Source organism: Gekko japonicus, unplaced genomic scaffold (genome assembly GCF_001447785.1).
Source record: "Gekko japonicus isolate JY-2015 unplaced genomic scaffold, Gekko_japonicus_V1.1 scaffold1661, whole genome shotgun sequence".
NCBI classification, from domain to species: domain Eukaryota; kingdom Metazoa; phylum Chordata; class Lepidosauria; order Squamata; family Gekkonidae; genus Gekko; species Gekko japonicus.
In genome coordinates, this window is record NW_015165292.1 from 232,977 (window position 1) to 248,394 (window position 15,418).

General features: G+C 42.2%; 1 protein-coding gene across 2 annotated transcripts in view; it reads right to left on the reverse strand.

Annotated features, from left to right (window-relative positions):
* The window catches only part of TLE1 (transducin like enhancer of split 1), a 115,982-nt gene that overhangs the window by 36,730 nt on the left and 63,834 nt on the right, over positions 1-15,418 (reverse strand). For both annotated transcript variants that reach the window (XM_015410358.1, XM_015410357.1), the window contains exons 10-13: positions 14,947-15,000; positions 13,771-13,923; positions 11,337-11,481; positions 5,834-6,024 (exon numbers count right to left, since the gene is read on the reverse strand). In XM_015410358.1, the coding sequence (XP_015265844.1) occupies positions 5,834-6,024; positions 11,337-11,481; positions 13,771-13,923; positions 14,947-15,000 (543 nt within the window). The remainder of the gene's footprint in view (positions 1-5,833; positions 6,025-11,336; positions 11,482-13,770; positions 13,924-14,946; positions 15,001-15,418) is intronic.

Consider the following 15,418-nt stretch of genomic DNA (forward strand, 5'->3'; position numbering starts at 1 on the left):
TCAGAAGGTCCAGTGTGCTGGAAACAGGTGATACCAACCCTTGGCCATGTCCTTGAGGACCAAGAACCAAATCTGTCATGGTCAAAATGGGGCCACGAGTATCATGTTTGTACCCTCTCTCCGGATTCTGTCTAGAACCCTGATTAGCAACAGAAAAGGTGGGAATGCATACAACAATGCCCCTAGCCATGGAATCTGAAAGGTGTCCCCTATCAAACCCTGTTCTTGACTAGCCCTGGAGCAAAACCTGGGGGCTTTGGCATTCTTATTAAATAGGTCTACATCATGAAACCACCCATGGGGTAAAAACCAGTTCCAAGTAGATGTCCTTCAGGGCCAACTTGTACATGCAATGCACTGTTCTGCTCAAAATATCTGCCTCCCTGGTGAGAGCTCTAGACATATGGATGGCATAGATGTGGGCATGATGCTCCATGACACAGGACCAAATAGACATAGACAAAATCTCCTGGAGCCTGTACCCACCCTGTATGTTGAAATAGAACATTGTGACCATGTTGTCCGTCTGGACTAGAACAGTGTGATCTTGAAGAATATTGGTGAAAAAACTAAGGGAATAATGAACTGCATGTTGTTCCAGTATACTGATATGCAACTGCTTCTCATGCCTAGGCCAGATCCCTTGGGCAGGGAACCCCATGCAGTGACCCCCCCAACTTAAAAGTAAGGAATATATGGTCAAAGTGACTTCATAACCTAGAATACCAAAGGGGGTACCCTATAGTAGATTCTCAGTGGAAGACCACCAATGCAGGGAACAGAGTACAGGCCTGGGAACAGAGAATCTGTTACTTCTTCACCCAAAGAGTGATTAACACTTGGAATTCACTGCCACAGGAAGTGGTGTCGGCTACAAGCATGGACGGCTTCAAAAGGGAATTAGATAAGCATATGGAGCAGAGGTCCATCAGTGGCTATTAGCCACAAGGTATAGATAGGGACTCTGGGGCAAGTGATGCTCTGTCATCTTGGTGCTGGGGGGGGGGGTCAACAGTGGGAGGGCTTCTAATGTCCTGGCCCCACTGGCAGACCTCCTGATGGCACTGGTATTTCTGGCCACTGTGTGATACAGAGTGTTGGACTGGATGGGCCTTTGGCCTGATCCAAACTTGGCATCTCTTATGTTCTTATGTTTTTATGTTCTTATCTATGCCAGTGGAAATGAACTTGAAGGTGGAAACATGACAAAAATCATAACTGTAGGGGATGCATCGAAAACCTAGCCAGAGGTAAAACAGTAGAGGCTATGAGCCTCAGAAGATGGAGTATATTGCCCATTGATTGGAAGCAGTTACTCAAAAAGTGTCTCATGAGTTTAAAGAGAGACTCAACCCTGTTGGGTGGTAAAAATCCCTTAGCAGACATAGAATCTAAAATAGCCATAATAAAATGTACCCTTTGGGAGGGGATCTTTCTAGACTTTTTCCAATTAATCAGAAGGCCTAATCCGTCACAAGTGGTCAGGACAAGAGTGTGATGGGTAATCAGCTCTTCCTTAGAATGTGCTACCAGGAGTCAATAATCTAAGTATGTATGGGAATATTGTGCACCCTTGAAGGTGCAAGTGGGCTATTACAGGTGCCATACACTTGGTGAACATCCTAGAGGTCAGTGGCTAAACCCAGGGCCGGCCCCAGCTTATTTTGCACCCTAGGTGAGGATCCCTTCTGGCGCCCCCCCTATGCGCCCACCATGGCTTGGACCCATTAATTGGATCTGTACCCCGGACCTCCCATTCCCCTGGAACCCATGCTCTTAACACTCACTTTTGTTTTGTAACTTTGCACATCTGGCTTCCACCAAGGAAGACTCTGCAAAGAAAGGCACTCGCAGTCACAAAGAACCTCTGCTTCTCACTTGCCTTGACAGTTCCTTGCTGGGGTTGCCATAAATCAGTTGCAATTTGAGTGTTCTTATGTAATAGCCCCCCTACTTAGATCCTTCTTTGACTCAGCTGAGTGACCCTTCTGTGCCCAGAGGGCTAAGTTCTTTGGTGGAATTGGTGTTTGTATCATCAGAAAGATCATAACATGTTTAAAACTCAGTAGTGTTTGCAGCTGAACCAGGACAGCGGGGTGGGTGGGGTGGGTTACCAGTTTGGTGCCCCTAAGGGCCAACGCACTCTAGGCGAGCACCTAGTTTACCTAGTGAGTGAGCCAGCCCTGGCTAAACCAAAGGGCAGAGGTCATTTCGGGGGGAACGCGGGGGAACACAGTTCCCCCGGGTGAGGTGCAGGGGAGCGGGGCACATGACGAAGCCCCGCCCCCTGCTTCCGGCCGCCCCGCTTCCAGCCCACATTCAGCCAGAAGGAGGCAGGAGAAGAGGGAGGGTAGGTTGCTTCCTCCCCGCCTCTCCCCACCCCTGCCTGCCTGGGGCCAGGGAGGGCCTTGGCGGGGCTTCCTCGCACTCCCGCTGGCCTTGCAGGTCCACCGCCGGGCCCCTGATGTCAGGGTGTGTGGCATATGCTAATGAGTTATGCTAATGAGTTCCCCTAGCTCTTTTTCTATGAAATGACCCCTGCCAAAGGGTAATACATTGCACTGAAAAATCTGATGCCTACAGAGAAACTGCAAATATTTGCAGTATTGCTGATGAATGGAAATATGGATATAAGTATCCTTCAAATCATATAAGATAAACCACAAATTGAACTTTAATAATTGTATAACTGAAACCAGAGAGACCATGCAGAACTTTGGAACCATAAGAAACCTGTTCAGCCTTCTAAGGTCCAGGGTGGGCCTAACACCACCATCTTTTTTGTCCAACAAGAAAAGGTGAGATTAGAAGCCTTCCAAGGGTAGAGGCTCAGGAACTTTCTCAATTGCACCTTTGTCAAGGAGAGCTTGAAGTGACTCCTCTAGGCCAGACACAGAATTATTTACCACCCTCAAAGTGGAAAAAGAAGGGGGCAAATCTCTAACTTACACCCAATAAGAACTATGGACAGAATCCATTGGTCAGAAGTAACAATTTTTCACATGGCCAGGAAATTGGACAACCTGTCTCTAAATTTGACTGGTGCAGGAGACAAACCTAGTCAGAATACATCTTTTTGAAGTTGGGCAACCTCCCTGGAAGTCTGAGACTGGCTCTCATGTCTAGACTTAGGGCACCCTTTCTCTTAGCACAGCCCTGCAGGTGGATCAAAAGATCTGGCAACAGGATACTGGGGCCGTGACAGACAAACATAACAATAGTCTCTTTGGAATGATTGCCAGGGTTGGTGGAAGGGAAAGTGCTGCTTTAGTCGGGAGGGGTTCAGATGTATCACCCCCAGATATGTGGCCGTCTGTTTATTCTTATCTGGAAAAGTCTTTTTGGAGAACCAGGTTCCACCATTGAAAGGAAAGTCCTCCACTTTGAGCTTTGTCTCTATCAGCAGAGCCGTCGACCTCAACCTGGCACGCTCGCATAGGCCGATGGAGCTTACCATTGCTCCAGCTGCAGAATCAGCTGCATGACAATGACCCATATTAATTTGTTGCTTTGACAACTTGTCAGCCTTGGTTTGAAATAGCTTAGCAAGGGGTCTTATATCCTCCAGCAGCAGCTCTAGATAGAGGAGAATCCTGTCCCACAAGAAAAGTTGGGAATCAGCCATAATGGTCTGCTAGTTGGCCACCCTGAGAGCAAGAAATGCAGAGAAATAGATCTTGTGGCCAATTATGTCAAGCTTTCTACTTTCCTTGTCAGAAGGGGCACCATGATACGAGTGTTGGCTCTTGGGTTGCATTTCCTCCATCACTAAAGAAAAGGGAGGCAGGTGCGTAATTAAATAATTGACAGAGACCTGTTTATTCTGTAGAGCTTTTTGACTCTTCTTAATGGGATCTGGAGTGATGCAGGTTTTTACCACAACTCCTGTGTTAAATCAAGTAAGCTTTCCAACATGGGAAAGACAATAACACCTGGTGATCCGTGTAGAGACGCACCAAAATCTTGTCCTTTGGTTTGTGGTTGGATGTGGTCACATCTTTCTCAACAGATTGAGCCATTCTGAGCATTTGTTCTCCATACATGTGAAGATCTTCAGTAGGGAGTGCAGGGGCAGGATCTCCCGCTAGTTCATTAGGGGTAGGGTCAGACACAGGATCCAAGTCAGCCTCTAAACCAACAGTTCTATCCGCACCGTCCTCTGCATTCGAAACCACAATTGGCAAAAGAGATCTTCTAGAAACTGTGGCCAACAGATGCAATGGGATCTTATATTGGGAAGCTCGGTATTGACTCAGGTCTGACCCTTGTCCCATTCAGCTAAGTGCACAGGTGACATCAGATAGGGGTAGGGATGCAGCAGCCAAGGTACAGTTGCTGGCAGCTGGGACCACAGAATCGCTTGACAGGGCTCAGATTCAGAAACATCTGGAACTGAAATGGCCACCTGTTTTGCTCCAATCTCTCTTTCAGAAATTGACATGGGGTGTGTGTGTGTGTGACACTGGTCCAGAATATGGTGTCTTTGTTGGAGGCAAAACCTCCTGCAGTTCAGGCATCAGGTTCAGTACTCACACAGGAGAGTGATGTGTAGATTCCGATTTGTGCTTCTCCCTATGCTTAGGCTTAAGCTTGGGTCTTTTAGCCAATGGTTCCTAAGAATACCTCTGAACTCGAGGGGACTGCGATTCTGAATGGTTCTAATGTAGCTCTGAACAGGGCAGAGACAGAGCCGAACCAGTGGAATTGGAGGAAGGAGGCTTTGATGATCCCTCTGGAGCCGAAGCCGGATTTGGTGGTTCCAAAAATTTTAGGGCTTTTCCCCAAAGGGCCGCTTTTATGCCTGATTGCCTCTACCTTTGGGGGTAAAACACTGGCAAGCTTTACAAGTGGATACATTATACCCATCATCCAAACAGAACAGACAAAAATCGTGCTTGTTAGTCTGAGTCATTTTGGCACTACAATGGGTGCATTTATTTGAACAAAGTTCTCTGAGCCATGATGGTCCAGAGAAGGGAAGATCGGGGGAAGGAAGGGTGAGATAGCCAACAGAAGATCTACCAGCTCAAACCTTCTTCAGTGGCAAGAAAGGAAATGAGGGTGGGGGTGCTGGAGCCCTGGAGTACATGACCATATGAGCAGGAATGGCCTCTTCTGGCTCTGGTGCTCAGCAACCCCTGGATGCTATTGCTTATAAAATCTCTCTGTGGCAGGCTTGCTCAGGCACAGTTCTCATGTGGGACTGCACAAAAGATCAACAATGAAACTGTATTTATAATTAATGTATTTTGTATCTTCTCTTAGTTTGCTTATGACCAATTGGTCTATGAGCATTAATATCCACAGATCTGATAGTTAAATTGCTCCTCCATTTATGCTTTTGCTCCTCCATTTCTGTTTTTAAATGTAAGCATTCATATTGTAATCTGCCTTTATTACAGAGCAGAGGATATACACTGACCAACACTTGAGGGGGGAATCTCTCTAATTCAAATGCAAATGAATAAATAAAAGCCTATTGTCCTACAAGATGAACTTAATATACTCATTAAACATAGGTACTGACATCCTTACAAGAACAAACATAAGCCAATGAAACAAAACGTTGCTTTCAAACTACTTTCTTAATGCAAAAATAATATTGTGCCCCTCAATGAAGTATGCAACAAAGATGCTTACAAAAAGACAAGACTTTCTTAAATATTACACTGATATCCTTCATTGTCAAGGGGGACAGGTAACTAAACATTGCTATGTAGCAACATTAGTAGAGCAGTTAAGCCTCCAGTGAAAGTACATCTTTGGAGTTTGACAATGCTAAACAAAGTATGCAGATTTCTCTCAACAAACCAAGTACACAAAGTAAGCTTACCATAGGCGACCGTCCATAGGCAACCACAGCAGCTGCAGCTGCAGCAGCACTCATCTGAGGGGACATGTTGTGTAGACTGGCATAGGCTGCGCCTGGACTGGTCAGCTCTCCATTCATGCCAGCATGAGGTACCATTCCAAATGGTGCAGGATATGGTCCTGGCACGGCCAACGGTGTTCTCAAGCCAGCAGCTGCAGTTCAATGAGATAATGTATGCATGCTGATCACTAGTTTCTTTGCATCTCTCCACACAAAGCAAAGAGCATGTGGTAGACAGTTCTTCCACAAAACCAAGTTACTCTGTTCCTTACTGTTAGCTTAACTGAGAGTCTTTTTTTACACCAGGATTTCAGAAAGTAAGCTTTGAGGTATCAAAAGAAACTATCAATATATAAGTGAAAAGAAAAGATAATGAATACTGCCCTAGCTCACAGTATCAAAGTTTAATTGGTGACCTTAAAATGAAAAACTATTTGGATAGAAGTTTTGCCAGCTTTGAACTATGGGTGGCTCAACAGAATGAATGATTTCTAGATTCTGTCAACTGCTGGTCCAAAAATCCATCCCATGTAAAGATATAGCTCAAAAATATTAAAAAATATTAAAAGACAATGTATGGGCTAACGTATGCTCAATTACACCTTTCAAAACTCCTTCCTATAAAAATAAATTTACAAAATATATACCAGATAACAATTTCAGGCAGGGGAGGAAGTGTGAAGACCTTTCTAGGTGGCTAGGAGCAGCTAAATAAAAGCTAGTTGAGCTTTGTTCTCCCCTGCTTACAGATACTCTCAGGTGGCTGGTGGCAAGTGATGTGCTATTGACAAGGGGAGTGAATAAGTTCTGGCTGGGTTTTTCTTTTCTTTTCTGTTCACAGGTAAAACCTTAGTATGCCCCAGGGGTGACAACTCTGGCCTGGGAAATTCCTAGAGATTTGGGGGTGGTACATTTGGATGGGAAGTTTGGTGAGGGATTTCTATAATACTATAGGTTCTGCCCCCTGAAGCTGCCATTTTCTCCAGGGTAACTGATCTACATGGTCTGGAGATCAGTAGCAATTCCAGAAGCACTCCAGGTTCTACCTGGAGGTTGGCAACTCTGGTGTGCAGAGGCATGAGTCAAAGGGCTGGGGTTATAGCACAGACCTGGGTTTACTATCTGCTGTGGGGTACGGGAAGAGAGACAGACAACCTGCTTCATACTAAGAAACTTTCCCCATTTGTTCCTATAGTACTTTTTAAAACTGTAAACCATTTTGGGTCTCCACTGTGTGGGGGAATGGGTTATAGATATACCCATCAAAAATATCCCCAAATGGGGGGGGGGCTACGACCCATTGTGGTTGGTAGCCAGTGTTCCCTTTAAGCTGAGTTAGTGTGAGCTAGCTCACAGTTTTTTAGCCTCCAGCTCACACATTTTTGCCTTAGCTCAGGAAGGATGGCTCCAGAGCAAACTAATGTATGCAGTAGCCAAATCACTTGCTCACAACTTTAATGCCAGTAGCTCGCAAAGGAGAATTTTTGCTCACAAGACTCCACAGCTTAGCGGGAACATAGTTGGTAGCCATTACCTGCAGCTTGTCGTCTGTTTGCTCTTAATTAATTATTTTCAACCCTTTTGGATTTATTTGAGATTCTGAAAACATGCCTCCAAGGAAAGATAAGAATGGGAAGCAGAAGGCAAGGCAAAAAACGGATAACATACTTTCTTTGACAGAGTTTTTTGCTCAAGCTGAAGTCGAACCTCCTCCAAAATGGACTTGGGAAATACTGCTAAGGAAGGGACTACTCTAACAACAAACTTTCTTTTAGAAGCCTTGGCTAAACAATGACAAGAGTTAAGAATGGACATTGTGGATATGCTAAAGCCAGCATTCCAGCATATGGGTGTTTAAGCAAACTAAGCAAACAGCTGAAGACGCTTTAAAGAAGGTATCTGTGATGGAGAAACAAACTGCCTGTAATTCCCCTGATTTATGGGCTAGAAAATGCATTCTTTCTTTGGATTATCGTTCCCATGAGTTGTATCTGAAATTCAGAGGATTTAGACCAAATGTTGAAGAAGGAACGGAACTAAAAAAAATTATTGCTAATTGGCTGGCTGGCGTTTTAAATCTGGAGGAAGGAGTGGCTCTTTTAATCCAAAAGGCTTATCAGGTGGGCAGACAACGCGAGGAAACAGTTTATTATCGAGACATTGTTGCAGTTTTCAAGGACTTCAGAACCAGACAACGAATATTAAAACAGGCAAGAGGAAAAAATGGTTTGGAATATCAAAACGTAAAGATACAGGTGTTTCCTGATCTTCCACCAGAATTCCTCAAGATAAGAAGGGAGTTGAAACCAACTACAACTAAACTCCAGGAGTAAGACATCAAGTATCATTGGCTGAACACAGGCAAACCCTGTGTGGAATATAAGCAGGTGATTTATACAGCCTTTGACCAGGTGTCTGGAGAGCAGTTGCTGGCTGTTTTAAATAAATCACCAGGTGAACCAAGGGAGAAGACAGATAACAAAAGAAAAGCAAGATCACCTCCCACTCCATTAAAGGCAACCAGAATCTGTCGTTCTGAAGACCGGGAAGAGCCGGATGAACATATAGACTCCTTTTAAACAACAAGCATTCATGCTCTTCTCTGAGGACTGCCTTTGTTATATCTGAAATAGGGTGACTGGATAGCAGCGAGTGAATGTGGGTATGTGCCCTCCCTTCAACAGTCCTTGGGTGAAAGGTTATGTCCTTTCGGTCCATGGGCCTCCCTTGGACTGAACTCAGGTTCAAAGAAGAATAGAGGAAGAAATACTATGATTGGTTTTGAGCCTGTGTATTTTGTTTTAATTTTGTGATTTTGTTGAAAGTTTTGCTTAAAATACTTAAAATGTAACATAGGTAAATACTGAGAAGACAGAAGAACTGAAGAGACAGAAGACACAAAAGAAAGAAAAGAAGCTTTTATTGCAGATTATTAAAGCAATTAAGAATGTATATAAGAATCTATAAAAAAACAAAGGAAGAAATTGTGATTTAAGAATGTATGTATGCATTATTAGCTAAAATTGTAATCTTTATTTGTAACTCGGTTCTTCAATAAAATAAAATGCAAAAAACAAAACAAAACAAATTAAAACAATATCCCCAAATATATGGGAGAAAAAGTAAGAGAAACAGTTCTTATCCATACTGATGCTGGTCTTGTTGAAAAATGCAAAGGTTTCAGGGTACGATGATTATAGTGCTTGAAGGTCAAAGAAGAAGGGGACGGCAAATGATGAGATGGTTAAACAGTGTCATCGATGCAATGAACATGAAATTGAGCAAGCTTCAGAGGACAGCGGAAGACAGGAGGGCCTGGCATGATCTGGTCCATGGGGTCGCGAAGAGTCGGACTCGACTGTGCGACTGAACAACAAAAACAATTATAGTGCTGTCCTAAGGAGATCAACTCTGAATCCTACTCAGGTCTATTCAATGGAGACTATCCTGGGATAGTTCTTAGAATCTCACTATTCATCATACTGGAAAAATAACTTCTAAAAATACAATTTCCCAACCACAATTATCTTAGGTCATTCAGAAATTTCTATGTTCCCAAGAGTCTCAAGGGATATATTTGTGGTTTTAGCTGCAAAAATGTGAATTTTTGGAAAAGTCATATCTTTTGAGCTTTGAGTCTCAAAAGTTTATACCCTTGAAATCTTGTAGGTCTTCAAGGTGCAACCTCTGTGTTCCGAGGCAGAGGCCAATGAGGCTGCATATGCAAACAACCTCTGTGTTCTGACTGGCTATGGGGGGGGGAGGAACAGCAAAATGTTTAGAATGTTGGACTCAAGCAAAGCAGCCAATGGGTAGGGAGACCCTCTGAATGACAGATCAGAGAGCGAACTGATTTTGGAGCGTGTGGAATGTTCTAGAGAAGTGCCACCACCATTCGGCTTTTATTTATAAGGGACATATGCAGAAGCAGCAGCTGGATCACTGAATACATATATATTTGTAAAACCCTCTGTAAAAATGAGAATAGGATAACTATACCCCCTGTACCTTTCATAAGAATAAAATAAAAGTTTTGCTGGATCACACGAGATGTTTCTGTAGTCTAGTATCCTATTTCCCACATTGGCCAGCCAAATGCTTCTGTATATCCCATCAGCAGAGAATAGAGGCAACAGCCAACCCAAACAGTTGTCCCTCCCCAAACTAGCATTCAATAGTATACTGTCACTGAACATGGAGGTTCTATTTGGTCATCATAGCTAATGGCCGCTCATGGACCTTTCCACCTCCATGAATCTATCTAATTCCCTTTTAATGACTTCTAAACCAGTGGACGCTACCTCACAGTAGTTTAGTCAATGAGTAAATAATGCAGCATGTAATATAAGGTGAAACTGGGATATTCACTTAAGGCATTCACTATTCCATATTTATAACCTCTAATATAGTTTAATACAGATTGGAATGCCTTTAAAGTGTGGGGGGGTATCACCCTTTCACTATGTTGATAGATCTTTGAGAAATGTTAATTGGCACAGAAGTTTTCTGTTCTGCTATTAATTCTGTTTAACCCCACAGCAAGAACAGGGTTGAGAAGAAATGAGGCAGGAAAGGGAGGGGCACACACAGAAGAATTGGGGGGGGGGAGAAATGAAGGCATACCAGGTTGGTTGATGGCCTTAGGAACAACTCATGACAGGAAAATGTTTTCCTTAGCCTTGTAGTTAAAACGTTTCCAGCCCAGGAGAGCTTTCTTTACTACTAAAAAAAAGTAGCAAAGAGTACCAACCAGGAAGATCATTTGCCTATTTGCTCTGCTCCACCTTGCCTGTGCCCTAGTGGCTGCAGTGCAGAACTGCACTAAAATATATTCATTTAATGCAGGATGATTCTAGCTTCACTGGACCTTCAAGCTGACTTGGGCCCTAGGAATTTTGTACTCCCAGCCCCCCATCAGTGGCCCTGTGATTGACATGTGAAAATTCTGCTTCTCTTGTTATATTTTGTAAAATCCTGTATATTACTGAGATATTTAAATACGATTTGTCAGCCTGTACTGATGCATGTTATGAAAAATTTAAATTAGTTAAAAAATACCACATCCCAGAGTGACTGTATAAATGAGAACTGTTATCTGCCTAGTTCTCCCTTACTGCTTTTGATAGTCTTTGTGCACGTTGCTTAATGATTTATGTACTGTTTGTGTGTATGTGTGTCCTGAGTGTCATTCTGCGTTTATCATGTTCAAGAAAAATATGCTGCCTCAATCTCAAATGTGGCATAATAGAAGGAGGAACAAATTGCCCTCTGAAAAGTGATTAGAAACTACATGGTTCGTATTCCAGTTGGTACCGTTTGGGAAGGTATCAGGACAAACAAATCAGAGAAAAACAAGTACAAAAGATGATATTTAAGAACAGGAACCTTTAACACTTGAAATCTTCTGAATAAAAAGGCAAAAAGAACTACAGAGAGTGCAGAGTATTAACAAAGGGTGTATTACCAGCTTGATTGACCAGAGGGTCCATTGTTGGAGGTTTGCCAAGGCCTGCACGAAGTCCTGGCGTAGCACTCGTTCCTGGCGTTGGCACATCGCTTCGTGGAGTTGGTGTGCTGGACTTCAGAACAGGTGTGCTGGCTTTTTCATGCTGGAAGCAAATTATTTATGCATTATTTAAAGAAATATATGCTGCTTCTCCAGGGATCCCTACCCAAGGCAGCTTACAAAATAAAACATAACAAAATATAAAACATGAGGCATTACTCATTATTGTTATATTTAAAATAAGCCATAATACGTAATTTGTCACAAACACAGATGGGCTACTCAAAATCTCCCTCCCTCACTCAATCTATAATTTGTTCACCTAGGCTTCTAGAAAAATTTCTCTTTGCCACACATGGCCTTATTCTGCCAATTTTCACCTACATTTTTAGACTGCATTCAGAATTAGGTATAATATTATAGCCATAAAATATGGTATCCTATACTATATCTTTATGGTTAGTATATTGTCAAATTCCACATTAAGGGACATTAAAACCACTGTGCAAAGGAAAGTGCCGTCAAGTCACAGCTGACCTATGGTGATCCCTTGGGGTTTTCAAGGCAAGAGACGTTCAGGGGTGGGTTGCCATTGTCTGCCTCCACATCATGACCCTGGCATTCCTTGGTGGTTTCCCATCCAAATACTAGCCAGGGGCAACTTTGCTTAGCTTCTGAGATCTGACCAGATCCAGCTAGCCTGGGCTATCCAGGTCAGGCCATTAAAACCATTATACATCTCTAAAGGCCTCCATTTACACTGCTCCTAAAAATATTCAACATGGGTCACCTGAGGCAGCAAATTTTATAGAGTGTGCTTTTCAAATGGCAATGCAATGCACATATCAGCATTAAGCGCGAAAAGCCATCTTAATCTAAACATCCCAGATTAGAGAACAAACATACGTGTTTGATAGCTGTAGCCTACAAAGCAAGACTTGTTTGTTTTTACATTGAACAATGAACATATTTAAGATTTTATATTGTAATGCATATTCCAGCAAAAACAAAATAGCAAATCTTCTTGATAAAACTGTAAACAAGAGTTCAATACTGTGTAGCTATTTAATGCTACTGCATCTTTCAAGTAATCAGAAAGTGGTAGTCATCATCAGTAGATACAAACTGATTAATATAGCTAATATTAGTTTCAACAATTTAATTGAAAAGGAAGATTCTCCAAGTTATGAAGAGAAAGCTCTTCCATTTAGGAAAAGGAGGAGGAGGAGGAGAAGTGATGCATATCTATTTATTTAGGGGGGAAATTCCATCTCTCCAGGAGTTTGCTTGAGGCAGATTACAAAATGAAAATAATAAAAACAAACATTAAAAGATATTAGTTAAAATCCAGCATCAGAAAAAAAACCCAGCCCAGCATAAAAACACACCACAGAAATCTTAAAATAAGTTTCGAGACTAAAATAGTGTTGTTGCTTTAAAAAGTGCTACCAATATGCAGACGACACCTAGCTCTACTTAACTGCTGAGTCAGGTGGGCCTGTGGAAGTCCTGAACAGGTGACTAGAGATGGCAATCCGATGGATGAGTGCCAATAAACAAAAGCTCAGTCCAGACAAGAGGGTAGTGGTGCTGGTCAATGACAAACCTTCTTGAGGACTGAGAAGTCAGCCTATCTTGGTGGAAAGGGGTTGTACTCTCCCTGAAGGAACAGGTTCATAGCTCGGTACTCCAAACCTACATTTGGAGGCCAAGATTTCTTCCGTAGCACATAGTGCTTTTTATCAGCTTTGGTTGATACATCACCTATGGCTGTTCCTCAAAAAGCATGATGTGGCCATAGCAATTAACGCTCTGATCACATGCATGATATATTACTGTAATACACTTTGCATTGGGCTGCCTTTGAAAATGGTGCGGAAACTTCAGCTTGTTTAAAATGCAGCAACCAGGCAAGTGTCAGGGGTGGGATACAAAGATCATATCATCCCAGTGCTGAAAGATCTCACTGGCTACCCATTTCCTTCTGGGTATAATTCTTACTTGTAGAGCCCTAAATTTCTTGGGGCCAGGGTACTTGAATGACTGCCTTCTCCCATATTGCCCTGCCTGCCAGTTGAGATCTGCCTCACAAGCCTCCACATTCATTCTCTTTGCCTCCACATTCAGAGATGATGTGGGTGGAGACCATAGACAGGGCTTTTTCAGTAGTGGCACCACACATGTGGAATGCCACTTCCCCTGAAGCTCACCTGGTGCCTAGGTTGCTTTCTTTTAGGTGCCAGGCCAAGATGTTTCTGTTCACTCAGGAGCTGACTTGGTTTTAGGGACAGTGACACCATTAAAAGTCGTCACACATCTGAATAATCATCATTTATTATTAGTTGTAAAAATGCAGGACAGTCAAGAAACAATGCATTCAGGAAATGCTTACCAAACCTATTTCTTTGGATTTCATGGAAGCAGAACTCCCTGATGAGGCTGTGGAGGCTGGACTGCTAGAGGCATCTTTCTTCAGTAGGCGACTTTTATCTATGCCATTCTCACGAGGTGAATGAGCAGGACTTCCCCTTGGAGATGAAGGGTCCTGAGTGGATTGAGGAGAGAAAACAGCAGAACTATTACTGACCTATGCAAATGATTGTTGTACAAGAATAAAAACTGATCAGTAATTTAAGGTGCTTTTAGACTGGAATTTTTTCATAAATTGTTCCTTTCATTCAAGCTTAGATATAACATTTACATGCAGACCAGTGGATAAAGATAAAATACCCTTAGATTACATAGTAATCTGAGTAATTTAGAGGCAATAAGAGCAGATTTCAGATTAATTTTCTCAATTAATCTGAATGAACATTGCATATATTAGGAACTAACAAAATGAACTTGATGACAAGCAATATTGCCTCCTACTGTTCATAGCTATCAGTGTTCACATGGTTAAACATTACAGCAATCCATTATAGTAATCTCTCCTGTCAGAAGTGCCCAAAATGAACCCAGCTTTACAGCATCATGGTGCCATATACCCCTACTCTTCCCTGAAATATCCTCAACAGACATAAAGCTCATTAATCAAAGGCCGTTCAAGGAATGTAAGTGGATTACCACCTATCCCAGCATTATTGGTTCACCCCTCCCCCCCAAAAAAAACCCTATATATTTTAATGCTATTCTTCCTTCCCCTGCATTGGCTAGCCCAGGTTATCACTTTTGACAAAGCAAATCACTGGTATGTCATGGTGGAAATATAGTAATTTATATACTCTGTGGCATGCAAGAAATCCTCACACCCTCACCCAGCTTCTCCAAGTCAAAGTAACAGGTACCCACTAACAGTAGGGTAAGATAGTCTAACACAGGCATTCAACAGGAGACTGACAGTGGAAGCCTATACAGAGTTACCCAGTGGGCTTCAATTGGAGTAAATAGGATTGCACTGTGACAATAACCCACAGCTTTTGGGGATATAGCTAAGAACCATAGAGCTTTCTTTATTTTGTATTTATATTTTATATTGTAACGGCCAATGGCCATATACAATAAACTTACTACTACTACATAGAGCCTTCTTGCTCCAGTCAGATTGATACAAATGCAAAGCAATTACCTCATTGGATACATCAACAACTAAGTTGTCATCACTTTTGTCTCCGTCACTGTCCTAGATTAAACACAATGTTTACTTTGGTCAATACTATCAACGATAAGCTATTTATTGTATATTAAAATACACACAAACACATTAAAAGAAAAGGATCTTGACTATTTCCATTTGAAATTACATTTTCTTTACCATTGCTAAAAACAAGAGTCGATCTCACCACAGAATGTTGAAATATTAAAAACATAAAAGCATTCACAATTAATATAAAATGAAATTTCTCTGTAACAGTTCCACTAATATAATTAATTTGGCAAAGCATTCATGTATGTGTTGATTTAGAAAGTTGTTCATGCAAGACACATGGAAGCTTACAGCTTTCCTTGTTATTATCTAAAAAACTGGGAAGTTGGCAACAGTAGGTGCAATTGAAAACCTTAGAAAATTGTCAGAATATATTCACCCCCGGGAATATGCA